The sequence below is a fragment of the Salvelinus alpinus genome, chromosome 9 (genome assembly GCF_045679555.1).
Source record: "Salvelinus alpinus chromosome 9, SLU_Salpinus.1, whole genome shotgun sequence".
NCBI lineage: Eukaryota > Metazoa > Chordata > Actinopteri > Salmoniformes > Salmonidae > Salvelinus > Salvelinus alpinus.
In genome coordinates, this window is record NC_092094.1 from 62,394,704 (window position 1) to 62,421,915 (window position 27,212).

At 43.4% G+C, this 27,212-nt stretch overlaps 1 protein-coding gene across 4 annotated transcripts in view; it reads right to left on the reverse strand.

The window, feature by feature from the left end:
* Positions 1 to 9,380: 9,380 nt before the first annotated feature.
* ptdss2 (phosphatidylserine synthase 2) overlaps positions 9,381 to 27,212 on the reverse strand; it is a 49,609-nt gene continuing 31,777 nt past the window's right edge. For 3 of the 4 annotated variants that reach the window (XM_071326866.1, XM_071326865.1, XM_071326867.1), the window contains exons 5-13: positions 25,924 to 25,991; positions 20,511 to 20,645; positions 20,336 to 20,386; positions 20,043 to 20,156; positions 19,321 to 19,439; positions 18,989 to 19,103; positions 18,608 to 18,753; positions 18,322 to 18,507; positions 9,381 to 15,239 (exon numbers count right to left, since the gene is read on the reverse strand). In XM_071326866.1, the coding sequence (XP_071182967.1) occupies positions 15,053 to 15,239; positions 18,322 to 18,507; positions 18,608 to 18,753; positions 18,989 to 19,103; positions 19,321 to 19,439; positions 20,043 to 20,156; positions 20,336 to 20,386; positions 20,511 to 20,645; positions 25,924 to 25,991 (1,121 nt within the window). In that variant the 3' untranslated portion in view covers positions 9,381 to 15,052. The remainder of the gene's footprint in view (positions 15,240 to 18,321; positions 18,508 to 18,607; positions 18,754 to 18,988; positions 19,104 to 19,320; positions 19,440 to 20,042; positions 20,157 to 20,335; positions 20,387 to 20,510; positions 20,646 to 25,923; positions 25,992 to 27,212) is intronic. The other variant, XM_071326868.1, reaches the window with a different exon arrangement.

Genomic DNA, 27,212 nt, shown 5'->3' on the forward strand with positions numbered 1-27,212 from the left:
AATACATTGTAAATTTACAATTGTACACTGTCCATTTGCAATGTCTTACAATGTGCATTAACCATCACGAATTGGACATGCTCTAATATACTGCAGAAATGCCCAATTGACTGGCCCGTTGATGGGATGGCGGGATTGCCGAACAGTGACAGTGGTTTCTCTCCATTGCTCGTTGGTGTTGATTTCAGCCTGTCCATTTTGTGATGTAAATCCCTTATTAAATATATTGCAAATGGACTATGTACATTTCCAATGAAAAATGTACAATGCCAATATATTATATTGCCATCAAGTCAGCCATTTAAGATATCATACTGACACCAAACTTATACATACTGACACCAAACTCATTTTGACCAACTCACATATTTCAGAGCCGGCCCACCATTCATAGCACCTTCTGTTAAAACCATATCAAAACTTTCAAAAACATAGTTACATTCGATCTGCGGGGTCCATGTGAAGGCCGAGCTAAGGCGACCCCGAATCCCGAGTTTCGGGTCAATAGGTCATTCGGAGCCCGAACAGCGACCTTAATTAGTGATGAAAATTCACTTAATTTGGGGGTTGCTACGGGGTCCCTGGGCGAGCTATCGGCCAGAAACGTGTAGGGTCAGTCTCTATGGGCCGAGGCGGTTTCAATGCACCTAGTTATGTGAGTCTGGGACTTTTCATGTAGGCTACTGTGGCTATTTGATCATAATATAGACATAACAGTGGCCTACCATCAAAAACAATGGAGAAAATGCATCCAATAACACTTTAAAATGGAAATAGCAGTTCTATCGTTCAGCCTACAGTATCAGCCAATGTCTGGTGTTCAACGTAGGCCTACATTCCATGAGATTTTGAAAAAAACATGCAGAGCTTGACATTAAGCTGTCCATCCACTTGTCCTTCGGACAAGGTGGTGACTGAAAATGTTTTTGTTTGATACAAGAAACCACAAAATAAAATGCATCATTATTCCCATACCATTATTAGAGAATCAGACAAATTATGTTACCCTCTGCCTGTTGGCTACTTAGCGAAGGATATGAACAAATGTGCACACGTGGCTACATGTAGCTCTCGCTTTGATCTCAAAACAAGTGCATCTACTCTCGACCGCTGTTGCTGTAAACAGTCCAGTTCAAAGTGAATGGCACAGATCCATATACAGCAATGGTTTATTTGCATATAGTCCTACTGAAGCTCCGATTGGGTATGGCGCACCGGTCTGCGTAGAGCCCTCAAACTCAACTCTGGACCTCGAAGCCAGTTCGACTGCATTTTTTCCATTGTCACCCTCTAATCAGGGACTGATTTAGACCAGGCGTATGCAATTATCAGGTAGAACAGAAAACCAGTAGGCTCCGGACCTCGTAGGGTAAGAGTTGTGCCTGAGTGGTGCCTGTCAATGCAATAGAATCCTACTCCGATGCGTTCTGCTTACAACAGAATCTCTTGCATAGTTAGTTTAGCATACTAAAGTTTTGCATAGTTCATTTTGGTTCGGTATGTTGCATTGAAAGTGGCTAATATTGCGTTGATTCGATCACAATTCCCACAGTAAAGGGAAACGTTAACAGTGTTAACAGGGAAAACTCCAGAAAGTTGAGTTCAATCTTGTGCATATTATGATATTTCTACTGTGCCGCAGGCAGCTTAGAGGGAACATTGGACACCCCGGCAACTTTGATAAAAGACAAACACTATCAGTTGTATCGAGTTGTATCGAGATGGTTATGCATATTCATGGCATGAGGCTAGTAGCATAGCATCTCTCTATATTGAATGCAGGCGGTTGACGTCAACAACCCTCATTTAATTTTCAAAAAAGGATTACAATAATGAGATGACTCCACCAATCCAAAGAAAGGATAGGTGGGAACTAGACAGCCCGCTGTTCCGCTTTGTGGACAACGAATCCCATTATTAGGGAGGAGAGACATGCATCTTGTCAGTATATCCATAATCTTTGGGTATAATAAGGACTAAAGACTGCCTCCATGATGGCTAACCTTTGTTTTCAACGTAATCTACTCACGTTCGCATACGCCATTTCGTGGTTGCTGCCATCTTTCTTACTGGGATTACCTTGCCTGCGCTGGATAGCAGTATCGCGCGAACATACTCTGTCAGAGCATGTGGACAACCGGCACTTCCCCTGGCTAGCCGGGGTCTTGACCTCAGAGCATGAATATAACATGTAAATATCTTTGGTTGAGAGTGATGAAGGGAAGAAAAAAAACATCCTCGGCGACAAAAATTGGAATAATTAAATGGCTGTTTTGTGCACTAAGGTGATGACAAGTGTCTTGTTAGGAATTTTCAAATTTGACTTCTCTATGGGGTCATCAATAGGAGTTGTCTTTCTCTGAAGTGATTCAGATACACAAATTCCACATCAAGGTATTGCAGTTTAAGTGCTGTGTTTGTTGAGTGTCTGTAACGGTTTTCTTCCATTGGTGAAGGAGAGGACCAAAATGCAGCGCGGCTAGCGTTCAACATATTTAATAAACAAAGAGACGAATACGTGAACACTATACAAAATACAAAATAACAAATGTGAAAACCGAGACAGACCTATCTGGTGCAGAACACAAACACAGAGACAGGAAACAATCACCCACAAAATCCCAACACAAAACAAGCCTCCTATATATGATTCTCAATCAGGGACAACGATTGACAGCTGCCTCTGATTGAGAACCATATTAGGCTGGACACAGAAACAGACAAACTAGACACACAACATAGAATTCCCACCCAGCTCACGTCCTGATCAACACTAAACAAGCAAAACACATAAGAACTCTGGTCAGGACGTTACAGTGTCCTTCCCTATAAGCGTGCTGAAAGTCGGTTGTCAATTTGTTTACTGTGAAATAGCATTGTATCTGGTCAAACACAATTTTCCCAAAAAGTTTCCTAAGGGTTGGTAACAGGCTGATTGGTCGGCTATTTGAGCCAATTAAGGGGGCTTTACTATTCTTAGGTAGAGGAATAACTTTTGCTTCCCTCCAGGCCTGAGGGCACACCCTTTCTAGTAGGGTTAAATTGAAGATATGGCAAATAGGAGTGGCAATATCGTCCGCTATTATCCTCAGTAATTTCCCATCCAAATTGTCAGACCCTGTTGGCTTGTCATTGTTGATATACAGCAACAAAAATTCACCTCTTCCACACTCACTTTACACAATTCAAAATAACAATGCTTCTTTCATAATTTGGTCAGAAGTTTGCTAATCTTGCCAATGAAAAAAGCATTAAAGCAGCTGGCAATATCAGTGGATTTCGTGATTAATGAGCCATCTGATTCAATGAATGACGGATCGGAGTTTGCCTTTTTGCCCAAAATGAAATTTAAGGAACTCCAAAGCTTTTTCAATCATTCTTTGTCATTTTTCTTTGTTTCGTAGTGTAGTTTCTTCTTCTTTTTATTCAGTTTAGTCACATGATTTCTCAATTTGCCAATCGGTTCTACAACCAGACCTATTTGCCATCATCCCTAAACCATAAAATTGTTAAATTCCTCATCAATGCACATCGATTTAGCAGTTTTTACAGTATTTTTCTTAATGGGTGCATGCTTATTAGTAAACTGGGATAAGCAATTTCATAAATGTGTCAAGTGCAGCGTCTGGTTGCTCGTCATTACACACCACAGACCAGCAAATATTATTTACATCAACAACAGAGGAATCACTACATAACTTATTGTATGACCTCTTATACACAATATTAGGCCCAGCCTTTGGAACTTTGGTTATCCTAGATATAGTATATTGTGATCACTGCATCCGATGGATTTGGTTACTGCTTCAAACAAATGTCTGCAGCATTAGTAAAGATCTGAAGAACAGATGATGATGATTTCATTCCTGTACTGTTTGTGGGTTGATTGGTAACCTGAACCAGGTTGCAGGCACTGGCTACAGTTTGAAGCTTTCTCTTGGATGGGCAGCCTGATGAAAGCCAATCAATATTTAAAATCAACCAGAAAGCATAACTCTATTGACAGCACATACATTATCAAGCATTTCACACATATTATCCAGATACTGACTGTTAGCACTTGGTGGTCTATAGCAGATTCCTACCAGAATGGGCTTTAGGTGAGGCAGATGAATCCGTAGTCATATTACTTCAACAGTATTTAACATGAGATCCTCTCTAAGCTTCACAGGAATGTGGTTCTGAATATAAACATCCACACCTCTGGAATTTCTGTCTTTTCGGTAGATCTTATAACCATGTATTGCTACCACTGTATCAAAGGTATCATCTAAGTGAGTTTTTAGAGATTGTCAAAATATGAATGTCATCTGTTAACAAATGATTGATTTCATGAACCTTGTTTCTTAAGCTACATATGTTAACGTGGTCTATGTTAACACTTTTCTGGGATGCTTGATTATTTTTCTTGCTTTACTGGGAAGCTTAGCAGAGGTAGACATGCTCTGGTTATTTTTATTAGTGCAGGGTGAGCTGCACACAGTGGACTTCCTACTAGGGCAGACCACCTCAGTGCTAACAGTATACATCTGGTTCATAGGGCACATGATTACTGCGTACAATAGCTGTAGGATCAGCAGAGGCATTACGGGCAGTAAGAGGGACATAAATTAGGTTATTTACATTGTGTCTTCCAACGCCCCTGGGATAATGTACATTTGCTGAAGCATTTTGACAACTCAGCGACACAATGGTAGGGATTAACTGAGCTGGGCTTGGGTCATTGATAAGTCATTGTCTCAACGCAGCCTTATAATGCTGTGAAATGATCCAGGAACCCAAATGATTTGGGTGGATCCTATCCTCCTTATAATACAAGCTTTGTTTCCAGAAGGTATCAAAATTGTTAATGAATGTAACACCCACAGAGCTGCAATAGTCTCCTAGCCAGTTAAGGGGGGCTAAAAGTTTGCTGAACCGTTCAAGGCTACGATTTAGGGAGGGCAGAGGGCCAGTATAGTATTATGGGCCATTTGTTGGTGTTAAGTAGGGACTTTAAAATCCATCTTCAGCTGTTCTGAGCTGACCTTCATGATGTAATTTGACCCCCCATTAACCATGACAGTATCAGCCCCCAGTGACTGACTCACAGCCTCGGGAAGCAACCAGGTGATATCCTGAACTTTTTGCCACAGGTTAAAAACACTAAGTCTTTGCCTCACCATCGAACTCCCTATCACAATCGCCGGAATGATCCAGCCTCTGCCGTGTCTCGAAGCAGAGGACAGAGCCACAGACCTCACCTGAGTTGGAATTGTCCGTAGAGCTCCGAGACAGGATTGTGTTGAGGCACAGATTTGGGGAAGAGTACCAAAAAATGTATTCGGTATTGAAGGTCCCCAAGAACATAATGGCCTCCATCAGTCTTAAATGGAAGCAAGTTGGAACCACCAAGACTCTTCCTAGAGCTGGCCAAACTGAGAAGGGCCTTAGTCAGGGAGGTGACCAAGAACCCGATGGTCACTCTGAAAGAGCTCCAGAGTTCCTCTGTGAAGATGGGAGAATCTTCCAGAAGGACAACTATCTCTGCAGCACTCCACCTGTAACGCAGACGCTGGGAGTCAGGAAGCAAGTACAGGAGGTGAATTTAACAATAAATAGAACATGGAACAATACAAAACAAGAGTAGCGTCGGGACATGAGAAACATAACTAATACTGCCTGGGGAAAGAACCAAAGGGAGTGACAGATATAGGAGAGGTAATCACAGAACTGATGGAGTCCAGGTGAGTCTTATGAGGAGCAGGTGCGCGTAACGATGGTGGCAGGTGTGCGTAATAATAAGACAACTGTCAACAACAAGCGCCAGAGAGGGGGAGCGGGGGTAGACGTGACAACACCAATCAGGACTTTATGGAAGAGTGACTAGACAGAAGCCACTCCTCAGTAAAAAGGCACATGACAGGCCACTTGGAGTTTGCCAAAAGGCACCTTAAGACTCTCAGACCATGAGAAACAAGATTCTCTGGTCTGATTAAACCAGGATTTAACTCTTTGGCCTGAATGCCAAGCGTCACGTCTGGAGGAAACCTGGCACCATCCCTACAGTGAAGTATGGTGGGGGCAGCATCATGCTGTGGGGATGTTTTTCAGCGGCAGGAACAGGGAGACTAGTCAGGATCGAGGGAAAGATGAATGGAGCAAAGTACAGAGAGATCCTTGATGAAAACCTGCTCCAGAGCGCTCCAGACTGCGGTGAAGGTTTGCCTTCCAACAGGACAACGATCCTAAGCACATGGCCAAGAGAACGCAGGAGTAGCTTTGGGATAATGTCCTTGAGTGGTCCAGCCAGAGCCCAGACTTGAAACTGATTGAACATCTCTGGAGATGCCTGAAAATAGCTGTGCAGCAATGCTCCCCATCCAACCTGACAGCTTGAGATGATCTGCTGAGAAAAATAGGAGAAACTCCACAAACACAGGTGTGCCAAGCTTGTAGCGTCGTACCCAAGAAGACGAGTCTGTAATTGCTGCCAAAGGTGCTTCAATAAAGTACTGACTAAAGGGTTTATGTAAATGTGATATCACATTTAATAGATTTTAGAATAAGGCTGTAACATACCATAATTTTGAAAAAGCACTGCATTCACTAAGTATTCAGACCCCCATGCACTGTCAACTGTGGGACCTTATATAGACAGGTGTGTGCCTTTCCAAATCATGTCGAATCAATTGAATTTACCACAGGTGGACTCCAATCAAGTTGTAGAAACATCAAGGATGATCAATGGAGACAGGATGCACCTGAGATCAATTTCGAGTCTCATAGCGAAGGGTCTAAATACTTTTTATTTCTTTTTTTTAAATTGCAGAATATCTAAACCTGTTTTCGCTTTGTCATTATGGGTATTGTGTGTAGATTGAGTTAAACAAATATATCATCCATTTTCGAATAGGCTGTAATGTAACAAAATGTGGAAAAGGCAAGGGGCCCGAATACTTTCCCGAATGCACTGTATGTCTGACTCTGGCATTATAACTGAGAAGAATGGGATAAGTGGTCGTCATTTTATCTCGGCAGGCTTTTTATTCGAGAGAAACAGTGGTGTAGTTGACCTTGGTCAGTCAATCGACTGCTCTTCCCTCTGCCAGCCACTAGCTGACTTGTCGGTTTAACCCCTTCAACTTCTGGCGAATCTTTGTTTTCATTGCAAGAATTTACTATCTGTGATGTGCTAGATCCCTGCCCTGCATTTAATGCAAATAAAAATCCACTGGAGCTGATATGCTTGATCCATTTTTGCTGCAGCTCTCTGCCCCCGATTGCTGAATTATTAACCCATAAGTTTTACCTGACGATTATATATCTGGTACTATCCCCAAGGTTTGGAAGGCGGCCTATGTTCTCCCATTCACAAAGGTGGTGACTCTTGCGATCAACCTGACAGAGCTTGAGAGGATCTGAAGAGAATGGGAGAAACTCCCCAAATACAGGTGTGCCAAGCTTGTAGCATCATACCCAAGAAGACTCAAGGCTGTAACAAAGTACTGAGTAAAGGGTCTGAATACTTCTGTAAATTTGATGGTTTTTTTAGTTTTTTTTTTATAAATTTGGACAATTTTGAAAAAACTGTTTTTGCTTTGCATTATGGGGTATTGTGTGTGTAGATGGGTGAGGAAAAACAACAATTGAATCCATTTTAGAATAAGGCTGTAAAACGTAACAAAATGTGTAAAAAGTCAAAGGGTCTGAATACTTTGAATCATACGTTCTAATATGCATTAGTGTTTTGAATTAATCATCACCTTTGAAAGGCTGTGCATTCCATTGCGTTAGGCTTTGAAACATCCACAACCATGTTTTACTGTTTCAACCTGCTGTTGAACTTCTTTCCTCAAACGGATCATCACAGTGAGGTGAGTTGTACATGTACGATAGGCCTACTGTTTTGATGGTAAGTGTTTGTAATTTTCTATTGAATTTGCATTGATGTCAAAGTGGTTAGAGGGAGAATAGAGCCCCGAGTACGAGGCCATTAGGACCGGATGGTAGTTACAGTAGCAAGTTGGATACTACCAAAGTATGTCCAGAGTGCATAAAAGGAGATTACCGTGACTCAACAGTCACCTGTAATTTTGATCACGTGGAATTTTACTGCACTCATGACACGACTGCCGGTAATATGGTCACTGCAACAGCCCTACAGCCAACCGGCCTCACAACTGCAGACCACGTGTATCCATGCCAGCCCAGGACCTCCACATCAGTCTCCTTCACTTGCGGGATCATCTGACACCAGCCACCCGGGACAACTGATGAAACTGTGGGTTTGCACAACCAAAGAATTTCTGCACAAACTGTCAGAAACAGTCTCAGGGAAGCTCATCTGCGTATTCGTCGTCCTCATCTGTCGTCAGTTCGGGGTCAAAACCGACTTCAGTGGGCAAATGCTCACCTTCGATGGCCACTGAAGAAGTGTGCTCTTTGGGTATGAATCCTGGTTTCAACTGTACCGGGCAGATGGCAGACAGTGTAGCGTGTGTGGGTGAGCGGTTTGTTGACGTCAACATTGTGAAGAGTGCCCCATGGAGGTGGGGTTATTGGTAAGGGCAGGCATAAGCTACAGACAACGCACGAGTGATTTCCTTATATGAACTGTAACTCAGTAAAATCTTTGAAATTGTTGTTTATATTTTTGTTCAGTGAAGACGTTCATTCTGGTTTATGAACATCTACAACCAGGAGCTCAAATTTCTTGGGAACAGAAAGATTTGGACACCATGAAATTTGATTTTACATATGGCCCCTCCTTCCTTTAATCTGTCACATCTAAATAGATTAATCACTTACTTCAATGTCTTTATCAGAGAAGGAACCATTTAACCATGTTTCCTAGAGAACCAGAATGTCAGGCATGAGCCCTAAACCTGAGTGTCAATTGTGTCCATTTTTTCTATCATACTTGTCACATTTAGTTGCATAAGCGTGAGCCCCCTATGAAGTGTAAAGTCAGAGAGGGTATTAAGATCATTCCCATAAGAGCTAACAGGCATAGGGTCATCTGCAGCTATTTGTTGAGTGAGATGAGACTTTGTTCAAGTTCCTGGCCAACCACGTGACAGCAGAGCAGTCTGGACATTTGACAGACCTCCCTCAAGTTACTGGATGCAGGGGAGAGAACTGGGAGAGCAGTGTTGGTGGAGTTGCTTTGTGAGATGGTGTAAACTGTGGAAGGTGTGAACCCATGTTCACAGTTATTCCATTGTTATATGAACGCCAGCTGAAAAGTACCAGCGACCCCGCTTTGGCCAAGTCAGAGCAGGTCCGCTGAGGCCATGGCCAAGTGTGTCACTGGAGCCGGGCCGTGTAGGTGGAAACAAACGTCTGTGCCTTTTTGGTAAATTCTCAGTGGAAATTTGTCACAAATAAAGCCAGAAATGTTCAAATTTTTCATTAGATTTTATTGAAAACTTTATAAAATAACATGCGACAGCAGCATTTCATTTTTTGTTTAATATCCTTTACATGTTCACATTTATTCAAACGGTAGAAAATGGCTTTAACAGCCCTCTCAGACCAACTGCACAGGCAGATGCTGTGACAGAAGGGATCTGCTGCCCTCTTGTGTCTAAGAGTGGGAGTTCACTTACCCGACACCACGCTATAGGCCTTTTTTAAATTTTTACCTTTATTTAACTAGGCAAGTCAAACAGATCTTAGTCTCGGAAACACGACCCTAGGCAGCACAGTGACCAAATTTACATGCGCACAGTATTCCAGATAGTAGCTCATATCCCGCTTAAGGTCTTATTCTGGAATGAATAAACTGAATATTCCTCATTTAAGTTATAGGTTAAATGGAATTGTAACAGAAACACAGACTGACAGGAGGGCCTATAACCTCTCACATGCAGTGTAATATAATACTAACACTAGCAGTAAAATTATACAACAAATGTCTTGGAAACAAGAGTGAAGAATATTAATATTATACTTTTTAATACTACTTTTTTTTATTTTATTTTTTTATAAATCTCTTGAGTTTATTAGTACGGAGAATCTGCAAAATAAATGATTATTGAATTATTTTGGTTGTACGAACTGTGCAGGTAGCCTACCTTTTGGAAGTGATTTGTTTGACAAACCAAATGAAAATATCACACATCACCCGTGATTTGCAAAATTGAGCCTCTGCACTCCACCAAAAACAACAGTAAACAGGATACATGCCACAATATCCCGTCTAAGATCAGTATATCCCAGACATCTTATCCGGGTTTCTCATAACCGAGATACAAGCCTTTTCAGGTTATTATAAATGGGATATGACGTTCATATGCATACACTCAAAAACAGTACACTTCAGTATCCCGAATAATAACGGGATATTGGTGTGCATGTAAAAGTGGTCAATGACTAGGTTCTGGTTTCAATGATGGTCTCTTTTGGCATGGAGGAACTACATCACTGCTTATGCCACTACTTTATCCCCTTGAATAAAATACTAAATAGATTTTGGCGGCAACTTTTGATTCACAAGGTTTTGGCATGTCTGCCTCGTGATTTGTTGGGAGAGTCCCCAGATCCCCACCCCCCCTTATCAACGTAGGCAGTGGCATAGTTCCTCTATGCCGAAAGAGTCCATCATTGAAACCAGGCTCTAGTCTCTGTTGCTTGGGGTCGGCTTTTGGAGAATAAGCAGGTTTGGGGATCAATCCCATTTCAGTGCCGTCATTTGAAAAGTAAACATAGAAAACAACAAACAATTATCAAGCCAATACTTTGAATTTCAATCAGAGTTTCCTGAATTGAAATCCTGATCCTTAGCAACGGGCACGGTAGACTGAATTCTCAGGCCCACGCCTAAAAAAATAAAACAAAATTCTTAGTGTCATCTTCAAGACACTCCAACATATGACATAGTACAAGAAAACAGGTAGACTTAGGGATACTTCAGCTAAACAGTATTTTTTTGTTGTACTTTGTACAGGCAGCCTGCACATTCAAAGGGGGCAAAATGTTCTGAAACCAATTTAAAAACACTCATTTGGAAAGTATTCAGAGCCCTTGACTTTTTCCACATTGATGAAGGCTGTAATGTAACAATCTACACACACTCACAATACCCCATAATGACAAAGTGAAAACAGGTTCTTAGAAATGTATTACAAATAAAAAACAAAATACCTTATTTACATAAGTACTCAGACCATTTGCTACGAGACACAAAATTGAGCTCAGCTGAATCCTGTTTCCATTGATCATCCTCGATGTTTCTACAACTTGATTGAGTCCACCTGTGGTAAATTCAATTAATTGGACATGATTTGAAAAAGGCACACACACCTGTCTAAATAATGTCCCACAGTTGACAGTGCATGTGATCAATGGAAACAGAATGCACCTGAGCTCAATTTCGAGTCTCATAGAAAAGGGTCTGAATACTTAGGTAAATAAGGCATCAGTTTTTTTTTTTTTATACATTTGACATTATGAGGTATTGTGTAGATTGCAAAATAAAATAAAAATCTTTAATCCCTTTTAGAATAGGGCCGTAACATAAAATGTGGAAAAGGTCAAGGGGTCTGAATACTTTCCAAAGGCACCGTGTACACACTACCGGTAAGAAGTTTTAAAACACCTACTCACTCAAGGGTTTTTCTTTATTTTTTACTATTTTCTACATTGTAGAATAATAATGAAGACATCAAAACTATGAAATAACACATATGGAATCATGTAGTAACCAAAACTGTCAAACTAATCAAAATATATTTTATATTTGAGATTCTTCAAATAGCCACCCTTTGCCTTGATGACAGCTTTGCACACTCTTGGCATTCTCTCAACCAGCTTCATGAGGTAGTCACCTGGAACAGATTTCAATTAACAGGGGTGCCTCGTTAAAAGTTAATTTGTGAAATTTCTTTCCTTTTTAATGCCTTTGAGCCAATTAGTTATGTTGTGACAAGGTAGGGGTGGTATACAGAAGATAGCCCTATTTGGTAAAAGACGAAGTCCATATTATGGCAAGAACAGCTCAAATAAGCAAAGAGAAACGACAGTCCATCATTACTTTAAGACATGAAGGTCAGTCAATACGGAACATTTCAAGAACTTTAAAAGTTTCTTCAAGTGCAGTCGCAAAAACCATCAAGAGCTATGATGAAACTGGCTCTCATGAGGACTGCCACAGGAATGGACGATCCTGAGTGTTACCAGCCTCAGAAATTGCAGCCCAAATAAATGCTTCAGAGTTCAAGTAACAGACATCTCAACATCAACTGTTTAGAGGAGACTGTGTGAATCAGGCCTTCATGGATGAATTGGTGTCAATAAACCACTACTAAAAGGACACCAATAAGAAATAGAGACTCTCTTGGACCAAGAAACACAAACAATGGACATTAGAGCGGTAGAAATGTGTCCTTTGGTCTGGAGTCCAAATTGGAGATTTTTGGTTCCAACCGCCGTGTCTTTTTGAGACACGGTGTGGGTGAACGGATTATCTACGCATGTGTATTTCCCACCGTAAAGCACGGAACTGGTGTTATGGTGCTTTGCTGGTGACACTGTCCGATTTATTTTAAATTCAAGGCACACTTAACCAGCATGGCTACAACAGCATTCTGCAGTGATACACCATCCCATCTGGTTTGCACTTAGTGGGACTATCATTTGTTTTTCAACAGGACAAACGACCCAACACACCTCCAGGTTGTGTAAGGACTATTTGACCAAGAGTGATGGCGTGCTGCATCAGATGACCTGGCCTCCACCATCACCCGACCTCAAGCAAATTGAGATGGTTTGGGATGAGCAGAGTGAAGGGAAAAGCAGCCAACAAGTGCTCAGCATATGTGGGAACTCTTTCAAAACTGTTGGAAAAGCATTCCAGTTGAAGCTGGTTGAGAGAATGCCAAGAGTGTGCAAAGCTGTCACAAAGGCAAAGGGTGGCTACTTTGAAGAATCTAAAATATATTTTGATTTGTTAAAAAACAAAAATGGGTTACTACATGAGTCCATACGCCTTATTTCATAGTTTAATGTCTTCACTATTATTCTACAATGTAGAAAATTGTAAAAATAAAGAAACACCCTTGAATGAGTAGGTGTGTCCGAACTTTTGACTGGTACTGTGCACAGAGAGACACACACATACATACATGTATACACATACATATATAGACACATACATACACACTATACATACATATATGCCAACATTTTCAGAAACATTTCTGGAAGGAGAGAGGAAAAGCATTACAATTAAAAAAAGGAAACTTTTGAGAAATATATATGTAGACTTCAAATGGCGATAAACTCCTTTCCGACTCTACGTTGCACTACAGCCCAGTTTATAACCACCACATAACATGTTAAATAATTGGTGTTTAATGAGAAGCCGCCTTCATTTAAGGTTTAGAGCTGCTGGTATTACATTCACAATATATTATAAATGGCATTAAGCATGTTCTAGGTCAACAGGCGGTTTGGAACAATTTAGCACAAGTCCTCTACTCTCCATCCAGTGACATACATACTAATACCTATTGCGACTCACAACTAGTTATTTTACATCGGATGGCGCTTGTAATTACACACGGAACCAAGGTGCCGAAGCTCATGTCCCAGCAAGAGTCACCATCGAGCCCTGAGCAGTGCAAAGAAAGACTGCCCATTTTAGTCTCATCTTTGTGATGTGCTTTTTTCTCTCCCTTATTTATTGGGAGGGTGATCGCCAACACAAGTGGATTCAGTCTGTAGCCAACATCCACAATGTGGACACCTCTCCACGCAAAAAGAAATCCCTTCGTGTCATCTAGGCTCGATATTCACCTGTGATGAACAGTGCGAACAGTGCGGTGAGGGGCAACGGGTTATGTAATACTGTAGCTACCACTTCAACTTGAAAGCCCACACTAATTGGTACCCGTCACCTGGCTTTTGGCTATTCCGAGACGCGTTTCCCATGAATGACGCCAGTGTGATTAATTAAGACGTTAAAGAGCCCAATTAAAAACAGGTGTGTCAGACATGGTTAACATATCTCCAATGGCTGTGTGTGCGCCCTGCATTCTTTAAGCATATTTAGAATTGTACAGACGTTCATTCTGTATTTAAAGCTTTTTTTGGGGCCGGCTTTGCATCCCTCCTTTGAGTCCAATTTGGTTCGAATACCATCATCTGTCATGTTACAGCCATCATTACCACATGTTACTAGGATATAACGGTTGCACGGCACCTCCACGGCATTGGGACTTAATTGCCCGAGCGCAGGTTGAGTGGCACAGCCCAAATAGTTTAGACCAGGGTTTCCCAAACTCCATCCTGGTGCGCCCCCTGGGTGCACGTTCTGTTTTTGCCATAGCACTACACAGCTGATTCAAATAACCAACTCATCATCGGGCTGTGATCATTTGAGTCAGCTGTGTAGTGTTAAGAGGAAAAAGAGGAAAAACATGCACCCAGGGGGGGGGGTCCCGTGCCCGAGTTTGGGAAACCCTGCTTTAGCAGAATATGGCTTGAGCAGGGATGAGTTCAAAGCTTTGGCTGTTATTTAGCTTGTAAGTAAGTATGTCTGCTGGCCCCTTGGGGGTTCTGTTCCTCTCCCTCCCAACCCTTGCTTCACCCTGATTACATTTTAAGTTAACATAATTCTGCCATGGTGAAAACAAAATCTATCATCTGTCCCAACCCAATACCCTTTGTGATCCCAGTTTCGCAAACAAAAAAAATTAATCATATTTGACCCAATTCAATTTCAACTCATAACAGAATAAGAAAATCGCCGCCCGTAAAGTTCCCAGCACGATTACACAATAAACGTACATGAGGTAAATCCCTGTAGTATGGGATAGCTAGCTGACACCACAACCCCAAATCCCTGTTCGGTGTTTTGTTCTGTGATTAGTGTTAACAGTGAAAAGCCAGCACAGGAATGACTATGACATTGTTCAGGTAGGCACAAGAACAACATCCCCCTTCCCCCAGACACACCTCTTCTAACACCTCTATACTTGTGATCCAGGTGACCTGTGTGTGTATGGCGCTGCGGCGCGGCTCTTTTTTGTCCCTTTCCCCACCCCCTACCAGCGGCAGGCTCCGCCTCTCAGGACTTCCTGTGTCGGAGTGACTCGGAGATGCCGTTGAGTTTGCTGCGTCCCGACGGGGTTGCCGTGCCACCGTTGCCGCGTCCCGACGGGGTTGCCGTGCCACCGTTGCCATGGGGACGGCCGCAGTCCCCCGTGACCTCCTGCTTCCGTCGGCGAGCGTCTTTGTAGCGGAGAGTGATGTCACTGCGGGTAGAGCAGAGGAGGAGAGTCAAGGGGGACACAGCGGCACACACACACACACGTGTTAGGACGTTTACCAGCCTATATAGGCCTAAACGTTAGCACATTTCTTCACACACTTACAAATACCCTGATTCTAAAGCACCCCCAATGGTTTTGAACACGCTCACCCCCATCCTCCCTAAGGGACAGTGTAGAATAGTAAGACATACATAGGTTGTGTGTTTCTCAAACAGCTGGGGAGGAGGACACGACTTTTCAAGTCTCTGTTTAAGGATGGCATGTCCAGACGACATGCGGCTATAATCCTCTGTTCGCTTCAGAACCATGACTGAAGACAGTTGGTGGAAGGTGCAGGGTGAGGAGCTGTTGATCTGATTGGCTATCAGAGGATGGCGGGTGGGGTCAGCATGCTGACTGACAGGTTGAAGGGCAACAGTCTCATAGCAACAATCTCCCTATTTTCATAGCAGTTCCCTGTGAAGAAACCCTTGGCCACACTTTAAAAACGGCCAATACAGCCAGGACGGCCAACCCTCTTCTAGAGAGCTACTGGGTGTACTCCGGCCCTGCTTTAACACACCTGATTCAGTTAATCAAGCTTACCCGACTCCTGAGCTGCTGATTTGTAGAATTATGTGTGTTCAAGCAAAAATGTTGCCCGCTGAGGGTAGTAAAGGACTAGAGTTGAGAAACTGCATGCACCCAAGGAGGGTAAACCCTCCCTCCAGAAGGAGGGTAGCTCTCCAGGAGGGTTGGCCACACTGGATTTGCCAGGGAGAATTGTTAGAAAAGCCCTCAGAGATAACATGACACGTCAGCTTTAGAAAACCGTCCGTGAGTTAAGCCATTTTTCTACTTCTTGCAGGGTGACATGGCATGTTACAGGAAATAATCATTGACACGGCATCTCACACCACCAGCTCATGCCATGTCATACTTTATAAACTGTGTTGGTGGCTGAGGAATGAGTCATACAGTGCATTTGGAAAGTATTCAGACCCCTTCACTTTTTCAAATTTTCATGAAGTTACAGCCTTATTCTAAAATGGATTAAATTGTTTCCCCCCCTCAATCAATCCACACACAATAACCCATAACGACAAAGCAAAAACAGGTTTAGAAATTGTTGCAAATGTATAAAAAAAATATATATATGTATATATAAAAAAAATATATATATTTTTATATCACATTTCCATAAGTATTCAGACCCCTTACTGAGTACTTTGTTGAAGCACCTTTGGTAGCGATTACAGCCTCGAGTCTTCTTGGGTATGACGCTACAAGCTTGGCACACCTGTATTTGGGGATTCTCCCATTCTTCTCTGCAGATCCTCTCAAGCTCTGTCAGGTTGGATGGGGAGCGTCGCTGCACAGTTATTTTCAGACCTCTCAGATGTTCGATCGGGTTCAAGTCCGGACTCTGGCTGGGCCACTCAAGGACATTCAGATAATTGTCACGAAGCCACTCCTGCAATGTCTTGGCTGTGTGCTTAGGGTCATTGTCCTGTTGGAAGGTTAACCTTTACCCCAGCCTGAGGTCGGTCCTGAGTGCTCTGGAGTAGGTTTTCATCAAGCATCTCTCTGTACTTTGCTCCGTTCATCTTTCCCTCGATCCTGACTAGTCTCCCTGTCCATGCTGCTGAAAAACATCCCCACAACATGATGCTGCCACGACCAAGCTTCACTGTAGGGATGGTGCCAGGTTTCCTCCAGACGTGACACTTGGTATTCAAGCCAAAGAGTTCAATCTTGGTTTAATCAGACCAGAGAATCTTGTTTCTCATGGTCTGAGAGTCCTCCAAGCGGGCTGTCGTGCCTTTTACTGAGGGGCTTCTGTCTGGCCACTCTAAAAATAAAGGCCTGATTGGTGGAGTGCTGCATAGATGGTTGTCCTTCTGGAAGGTTCTCCCATATCCACAGAGGAACTCTGGAGCTCTGCCAGAGTGACCATCAAGTTCCTGGTCAGAAATTTGTTAGAAATTTGCCAAAATTACTAAACCTGTTTTCGCTTTGTCATTATGGGGCTTTGTGTAAATTGATGAGGATTTTTCTTTTATCAATCTTAGAATAAGGCTGTAACGTAACAAATTGTGGAAAAAGGGGTCTGGGGTCTGAATACTTTCCGAATGCACTGTAGTCATAGCTTTCCAAATGTTCCAGAACGGCACTTTGAAGTTGACCACTTCCACTTCATTAAAGAAGTGTTTTCACTGATCAAACCCTTTTCTAATTGAGGAACAATCTGAGAGAGAAAAGACAAAAAGTCCCGAGTGTGAGGTCAGAAAACAAAAAAAACAGGAAGAGGATAGTAGTACGACACGGCATAACCGAAAACATGCATCATGAGATGGATTGATTCTGTGGAGGGAAAACATGGATCCATTTTGGATCCAGAGAAGGTGAGGTGGTGGGTGATGATGGCACCACAGCAGACCACAGCTACGTAGGAGAAGAGACACAGCCTCGCTCCTACACCTACCTCACTGGACATGAACATTGCCCCTAAGAATGAGAAGGGACAGGAGGGGTGGAGAAAACAGACGAGAAGCTTTAACATGCAGGGCTAATATACCCAGTCACGTCCAGCATGGGGGGGAAGGGGGCAACATTTATTTATTTTTGCACACTCAGCCACGTAAAAAAAAAATACAACCATTATACCATATGGGGAGGTGAGGGGAAAAAAAGGAACCCCCCCCCCAAAAAAATGGACAAAAAAATACATAAAGAAATAGAAAAACATTACTAAAATAATAAATGGGCAGCAATTGAACATAAGGTTCCATGAAGAATCAACATAAATGTATGTCTTCATAAACATGAATTTCATGCAAGGCATTTCTTATCAATTAACAATTCATTAATGTTGATGGAATCGGAATGTTAAGTGTTACCAAAGCACTCTGCATGGCACAGGTAACAGAAGAGACCAGAATGACTCCAGTTCATGACCCCAACACCGCTGAAGACCTCTTTCACGCCAAACATGTTACGGTATATCCACACTCGAGTCATTATTGCTACGTTCTACAACAGAGGACTCAGAGGAGGAGACCAGGCAGACTGGTTGGCAGCTTACCGGATGAAGAAGCGCCACAATGTCCAGCTGAGGATGAGGACGATGCCCAGGAACCAGCATTGGGTGACAAAGAAGGGGATGGGCAGCATGATGGTCCTGGGGTCGTATTTGACTACGATGAGGAACTCGGTCACGGTGATGGCTGCCACCAGCCAAGCCTGCTGCCCCAGCTTCCTATAGAACTTCCTGAGGGAGGAAGGAGGAGACAAGAGGCGGAGGATGTAATTGCTAGACAGGGGAAAGGGATAACCTAGTCAGTTGTAAAGACGGTGTTACTAATACTCACGGGTCGTCCATGAAGTCGTAGATCTCCCTCATGGCCACGCCGCCCACGTTGACAAAGAAGACGAGGCGAAGCAACACCAGGTAGTGCTCCGGAGGCATCCACAGCACAAACTTCAGGTAGAAGGTGTTCAGCTCCGCCAGCAGGAACTAACAGAGAGAGCAAGAGAGAAGGGAGAGAGAGATGGAGAGACAGGCAGGGAGATTGCAGAGATTACAGGTCAGAGAGGAGGAAAACTTGAGTAGAGAGTGATAAGCGACAGATTAGTGTGGGCGAGAGTGAAAGTGAGAGCGCAACATAGACAGAGAGTGACGGTCGACAGAGTTAAGTGAGAGGGAAATGAGAGAGAGAGCAACAGTGGGAGAGAGAGAGATTGAGTCTCACCATGAAGATGATTCCCAGGACAGCCAGCCACCTGCGTAGGTTGGAGGCAGGCTTCCACTCAAACTTGACCCAGCTGTAGGGTGTGAACTGGAAGGCCATGCGCTTGATCTTCCCCCTGATTAACAGACACACACATATCGTACAAGATCCATCCCGAATAAGAAACGAGAACATTCTATAAAAAAAACTACTACTGCAAACTCTTTGATAGGAGAATATTAGTTAAGTAAACAATGGCCATATCTATAACTCTTATGACATGGGGACTTGGAACTTCTTTGGGCACAAGCTTAACGAAGCGTAACCAAGGTGCCAGGAGGTGGGCTGCGTACTTGTATGTGGGGATGTTCCACAGCCCCTGCCACTGGTAGGGCTTCATAGACAGCCAGCCTAAGGTCTTCATCCCAGCGTAGATCCCCAGGCCATTACACACCAACACATCCATTATCCACTGAAAGACAGACATGACATTTAGGATTCACAGAACAAGACATGGCATTCAGCGTTCTCGAAAAGACAGAATCCTAACTCAAGCGTTCTGCACATAGCATTCAGCATCTACTGACTAAACACATCATTCAGTATCTACTTTAGAGGGAGACATAGCACTCAACATCAACTGACAGGCACGTCATTCAGTATCTACTGACGGCGAGACAGATCTACTGACGGGGCGTCAGGTAGCCTAGTGGGGTTAATAGCATTGAGCCAGTAACCGAATGGTTGCTAGATCGAAGCCCCGAGCTGACAAGGTAAAAATCTGTCGTTCTGCCCCTGAACAAGGCAATTAACACACTGTTCCTAGGCCGTCATTGTAAATAAGAATTTGTTCTCAACTCGCCTAGTTAAATAGAAGGTTAAATAAAAAATAAAATGAACATTCAACTGACACACACTTGAAATTCAATAAAGCCAGTCGCTTTTGAATTGCCTCCCAGTATCAAACCTGACTCAAACATCCATTATCCAAACTGTAAGCAATAACTAAAATCAACACTGGACAAACGTATCCTTGTCGGGACACAATTGTGTGTTATGAAGAACAGGTACATACATGGTCCCACCAGCACTCAGAGAAGTTGGGGAGCTGGTGCTCCAGACTGTACTCCAGGAACTCAAACATCACACTGATGATCATACACATCCACCAGTCTCTGATCACAAGTGTCTGGACAGAAGAAGAGAGGGAGATGGAGACCGCGAATTCGGTTGTGGTGGACTTCCGTAAGCAGTTGCCCACCACTGTGTATGATGATTTTATATTGCCAACTCTACCTTTAATCCTGTATTAATGCTAATCAAGTATGAAATATAGGCTTAGAAATACAGTACTCTACTCAGACCCACCTTAATATACCAGCCAAGAAAGTGCGCTGGGACAAAGCCATCCATCTTGTCCTGCAAAAATAGCATTCATGTAAATATTTTTTAACCTTAGTCAACAGTGACCTTTGGGACGGCCCTTTTATAAGCCACCGTTGCTATTGTGCTACAGGTTAATGTGTGCGCGCACGTGTCTTACCCAGATGTTATGCCAGGGGTCGGTGGTGTTCCCCGGGTCGTAGATGAGGCAGTTGCCGCCATAGTCCCTCTCCGGCAGGGCTACCCCCAGTTTGGGGTCAATGTACTTCATAAACTGTCTCCCATCACGGACCGTCTAATGAATGAGGGAAAATTAAGTATACACAAATAGATAGTATTTAGTGCTTGTCTATATGTACTTGTCTATGTATACTGAACAAAACAAAAACGCAGCATGTAAAGTGTTGGTCCCATGTTTCATGAGCTGAAATAAAAGATCCCAGAAATGTTCCAGACACACAAAAAGCTTACTTCTCTCAAATGTAGTGCACACATTTTTTTTTTTTTTTTATATCCCTGTGTGTGAACATTTCTCCTTTGCCAAGATAATCCATCCACCTGACAGGTGTGGCACATCAAGAAGCTGATTAAACAGCATTTTGTATTTTTTTTATTTCACCTTTATTTAACCAGGTAGGCTAGTTGAGAACAAGTTCTCGTTTGCAACTGCGACCTGGCCAAGATAAAGCAGTTCGACACATACGACAACACAGAATTACACATGGAATAAACAAAACATACAGTCAATAATACAGTAAAAAAATAAGTCTATATACAATGTGAGCAATTGAGGTGAGATAAGGGAGGTAAAGGCAAAAAAAAGGCCATGGCGGCGAGGTAAATACAATATAGCAAGTAAAACACTGGAATGGTAGATTTGCAGTGGAAGAATGTGCAAAGTAGAAATGGAAATAATTGGGTGCAAAGGAGCATAATAAATAAATAACTAAATACAGTACGGGAAGAGGTAGTTGTTTGGGCTAAATTATAGATAGGCTATGTACAGGTGCAGTAATCTGTGAGCTGCTCTGACAGCTGGTGCTTAAAGCTAGTGAGGGAGATGAGTGTTTCCAGCTTCAGAGATTTTTGCAGTTCGTTCCAGTCATTGGCAGCAGAGAACTGGAAGGAAAGACAACCAAAGGAGGAATTGGCTTTGAAGGTGACCAGTGAGATATACCTGCTGGAGCGCGTGCTACAAGTGGGTGCTGCTATGGTGACCAGTGAGCTGAGATAAGGCGGGGCTTTACCTAGCAGAGACTTGTAGATAACCTGTAGCCAGTCAGTTTGGCGACGAGTATGAAGCGAGGGCCAACCAACAAGAGCGTACAGGTCGCAATGGTGGGTAGTGTATGGGGCTTTGGTGACAAAACGGATGGCACTGTGATAGACTGCATCCAGTTTGTTGAGTAGAGTTTTGGAGGCTATTTTATAGATGACATCACCGAAGTCGAGGATCGGTAGGATGGTCAGTTTTACGAGGGTATGTTTGGCAGCATGAGTGAAGGACGCTTTGTTGCGATATAGGAAGCCGATTCTAGCTTTAATTTTGGATTGAAGATGCTTAATGTGAGTCTGGAAGGAGAGTTTACAGTCTAACCAGACAACTAGGTATTTGTAGTTGTCCACGTATTCTAAGTCAGAGCCATCAAGAGTAGTGATGCTGGACACGCGAGCAGGTGCGGGCAGTGATCGGTTGAATAGCATGCATTTAGTTTTACTTGCGTTTAAGAGCAGTTGGAGGCCACGGAAGGAGAGTTGTATGGCATTGAAGCTCGTCTGGAGGTTAGTTAACAGTGTCCAAAGAGGGGCCAGAAGTATACAGAATGGTGTCGTCTGCATAGAGGTGGATCAGAGAATCACCAGCAGCAAGAGCAACATCATTGATGTATACAGAGCAGATTGAACCCTGTGGCACCCCCATAGAGACTGCCAGAGGCCCGGACAACAGGCCCTCCGATTTGACACACTGAACTCTATCAGAGAAGTAGTTCGTAAACCAGGCGAGGCAATCATTTGAGAAACCAAGGCTGTCGAGTCTACCAATAAGAATGTGGTGATTGACAGAGTCGAAAGCCTTGGCCAGGTCGATGAATACAGCTGCGCAGTAATGTCTCTTATCGATGGCGGTTATGTCGTTTAGGACCTTGAGCGTGGCTGAGGTGCACCCATGACCAGCTCAAACCAGATTGCATAGCAGAGAAGGTACAGTGGGATTCGGAATGGTCGGTAATCTGTTAACTTGCCTTCCGAAGACCTTAGAAAGACAGGGTAGGATAGATAGGTCTGTAGCAGTTTGGGTCTAGAGTGTCACCCCCTTTGAAGAGGGGGATGACCGCGGCAGCTTTCCAATCTTTGGGAATCTCAGACAATACGAAAGAGAGGTTGAACAGGCTAGTAATAGGGGTTGCAACAATTTCAGCAGATCATTTTAGAAAGAGAGGGTCCAGATTGTCAAGCCCGGCTGATTTGTAGGGGTCCAGATTTGGCAGCTCTTTCAGAACATCAGCTATCTGGATTTGGGTGAAGGAGAAATGGTGGGGGCTTTGGCGGGTTGCTGTGGAGGGTGCCGGGCAGTTGACCGGGGTAGGGGTAGCCAGGTGGAAGCATGGCCAGCCGTAGAGAAATGCTTATTGAAATTCTCAATTATAGTGGATTTATCGGTGGTGACAGTGTTTGCTAGCCTCAGCGCAGTGGGCAGCTGGGAGGAGGTGCTCTTATTCTCCATGGACTTTACAGTGTCCCAGAACTTTTTTGAGTTACTGAAAAGTTGCATATCACGGGGGCTATTTGATGCTAATGCAGAACGCCACAGGATGTTTTTGTGCTGGTCAAGGGCCTACAGGTCTGGAGTGAACCAAGGACTAAATCTATTCCTAGTTCTAATTTTTTTGAATGGGGCATGCTTATTTAAGATGGTGAGGAAGGCAGTTTTAAAGAACAGCCAGGCATCATGTACTGACGGGATGAGGTCAATGTCATTCCAGGATACCCCGGCCAGGTTAATTAGAAAGGCCTGCTCGCAGAAGTGTTTTAGGGAGCGTTTGACAGTGATGAGGGGTGGTCGTTTGGTCGCAGACCCATTACGGATGCAGGCAATGAGGCAGTGATCGCTGAGATCTTGATTGAAAACAGCAGAGGTGTATTTGGAGGGCGAGTTAGTTAGGATGACATCTATGAGGGTGCCCGTGTTCACGGATTTGGAGTTGTACCTGGTAGGTTCATTGATAATTTGTGTGAGATTGAGGGCATCAAGCTTAGGATGGCCGGGATGTTAAGCATGTCCCAGTTTAGGTCACCTAGTCGCACGAGCTCAGAAGATAGATGGGGGGGCACTCAATTCACATATGGTTGAGGGCACAGCTGGGGGCAGAGGGAGGTCTATAGCAAGCGGCAACAGTGAGAGACTTGTATCTGGAAAGGTGCATTTTTAGAAGTAGAAGCTCGAATTGTTTGGGTACAGACTTGGATAGTAATACAGAACTCTGCAGGCTATCTTCGCCCCCTTTGGCAGTTCTATCTTGGCGGAAAATGTTATAGTTAGCGATGGAGATTTCAGGGTTTTTGGTGGTTTTCCTAAGCCAGGATTCAGACACGGCTAAGACATCCGGATTGGCAGAGTGTGCTAAAGCAGTGAGTAAAACAAACTTAGGGAGTAGGCTTCTAATGTTAACATGCATGAAAGCAAGGCTTTTACGGTTACAGAAGTCAACAAATGAGAGCACCTGGGGAGTGGGGCTAGGCACTGCAGGACCTGGATTAACCTCTACATCACCAGAGGAACAGAGGAGAAGTAGGATAAGGGTACGGCTAAATGCTATACGAACTGGCCTTCTAGCACTTTCGGAACAGAGTAAAAGGAGCAGGTTTCTGGACTCGATAGCATAGATTCAAGGCATAGGCATTGAGTAATGATGAGAGAGATAGTCTCTAGAGACGTTTAAACCAGGTGATGTCATCGCATATGTAGGAGGTGGAACAACATGGTTGGTTAAGGAATTTTGAGGAGGGCTAGAGGCTCTACAGTGAAATAAGACAGTAATCACTAACCAGGACAGTAATGGACGAGGCATATTGATATTAGAGAGGCATGCGTAGCCAAGTGAACATATGGGTCCAGTGAGTGGTTGGGCTGACTGGGGACACGGCGATTCAGACAGTTAGCAGGCCGATGCTAACAAGCTAGCAGTTAGCAGACCGAGGCTGGCAAGCTAGCAGTTAGCAGACCGGGTTAGCAAGCAAGCAGTTAGAAACCGGGACAGGCAAGCTAGCAGTTAGCAGACCGGGGCTAGCAAGTTAGCCTTTGGGGGACCTCCCGTTGGGGGTAAGTCTGTTTTTGCCTCTTCGTGCGGTGACGTCGATAGACCAGTCGTGGAATTAGTGGGGTTCCATGTAGCTAGCAGGCCTAGCAAGTTAGCAGAATGGGCCTTCAGCGGGCGTCGCGCCTGAGGGGCCTGTTGGAGTCCTCGGGCAGATTATCTCGGTATTCCAGTCGTAGAGGATCGGCGGGGTTCCGTGCCCCATACCGGCAGTAGAAGGGGTCCGGATATTGTAGCCCAGGAGTGGGCTTCGGTGGTAGCACAGGAGCCCTGGCCGGGCTAGCTTCAGGCTAATTGGTGCTTGCTCCGGGATGGAAACGCTAGCCAGGAGTGGTCACCCGGGATTGCGGTTAGCTAGTTGCGAATATCCAGATGAAAATGTTCAGAGTTTGCGGTAGGAATCCGGGGATATGGAGAGAAATAGGTCCGTTATGCTCTGGTTTGAGTCACGTTGTTCGAACTCGCGAGAGCTTTCCGAGGTAAAGGTTAGCTGATGACCGCTAGCAATGGTTTGCTAACTGATAGCTGGTAGGTAGTTAGCTGGCTATCTTCAGTTGAGGGATTCCAGATCCGAAGTAAATATAAATACTTTTGAAAAAAGCAGATCCACGCCACATTGGGTGAGGCGGGTTGCAGGAGAGTATTTAGAAGTTGATGTTTAGGAAAATATTTTTTTGAGATATGTGAAGAAAAATATGTAAAAATATAGGGACAGGACAAAGACGTCTGACTGCTACGCCATCTTGGAATTGAGTGGTCATTACACAGGTGCACCCCGGTCTGCTAACTGCTAGCTTGCCAGCCTCGGTCCGCCTGACTCCCAGGCCCACCCATGGCTATACACCTGCCCTGTGAAATCCAGATTAGGGCCTAATTTATTTATTTCAATTGACTGATTTCCTTATATGAACTTTAACTCAGTAAAATAGTTGACATTGCTGCAGTTGCGTTTAGATTTTTGTTCAGTATACTTTGAACATAACTTAAGTTATGTTAACTAGTTTCTGGAAGACGTGTTTTCTTTCATTCCCTTTAAGTCCCTTCAGATCCATTCCGCATCTAATCATGTCATTGATCCTTCTCCCTTTTGATTGTCCCCCTTTACTAAAAAGACCTAGTTGTCAGTGCTCCCAGAGAGAACTTGCCTCTGTATTTCAAAGCTGATTGGGGTGATTATTCATTCAAACAATTCTATTGCAACTATAATAGCACAAACAATTCAGTGCTCGGGTGTGTGTGTTGGTGCACTCGACCCACCTGGAACAGCACAAAGATAAGGAATAGCTCGTAGACAACGGAGACACACAGCCAGAAGCGCCAGTATGCTGGAGAGAAAAAGAGATGTACAAAATATTATACATTTTAGCATAATCTACACTCAGGTATCCAAAAAAGTATATAGATTTTGGCCTTTACTACTAAATCCCACAGAAACACATTGAATAACACATTCATAAATGGCAAAAAGGACAGTCCAAAAATGTATCATAAGAAACCAGGTTGACGCATCTGTCCTAAATCTAGCAGATATAAAAATAACTCACAAAACTACCTTCATACGTCCATTCCTTTTTTTACCGGTACCGGTTACCTTCAGATGAGTCCCGTGACAGATATCTTCAGTTTAAACGGACAGATTTTGATGGGATTTAAAAAAAATGTAAATTAGATTGATGCACTGGTGAGTCAATCGACTCTAGGGGGTTAACGGAAAACAGTAAATAACCCCAAAACTGAGTCACTAATGAGGACCGCAAGTATGTACAGTACTGGTGAAAGACTCCCGTATTCACCGTTCTAGATGTAGAGATATGCAGAGTTAAAATTCACTTGTTGAGTACGGTTTACAAAGAAACTATTAATCCACTTGACCAGTAGAGTTGACACCCAAATTCACCAGTTTATCCACCAGTAGGTACAGTTGGATGGTGTTAAACGCGCTACTGAAGTCAATGAATACAATTTCCACAACACTATTTGCCTTTTGGCCTGTTGTTTTTAGGTACTGGGCCAATCAGTACCTGGAATTATCCCACAGTTCAGTGACAGCTGGAACAGCTTCTGGAACGGTAACGCGTACTGGTCAGCGCATGGCTGAAACGCATTGCTGCTGACGCCGTCTGGACCATATGATTTGTGGTTTGACACGTTGAAAGTGTTGCTTGACGTCATTCACAGCGATCTATATATCAACAGCTGGTATGCCGTCTATTACTGTCCAAGGACACTTTCTGCTGCGATGTAAAATCACACTTCAAACCTACAATAGAAACTGTTCAAATACTTTGCAAAAGCAAGGTCATTTTCAGCGGTCATAAACAAAAGCAAAAAAAGAAACGTCCTCTCACTGTCAACTGCGTTTATCTTCAGCAAACTTAACATGTGTAAATATTTGTATGAACATAACAAGATTCAACAACTTAGACATAAACTGAACAAGTTCCACAGACATGTGACTAACAGAAATGGAATAATGTGTCCATGAACAAAGGGGGGGTCAAAATCAAAAGTAAGTCAGTAGCTGGTGTGGCCACCAGCTGCATTAA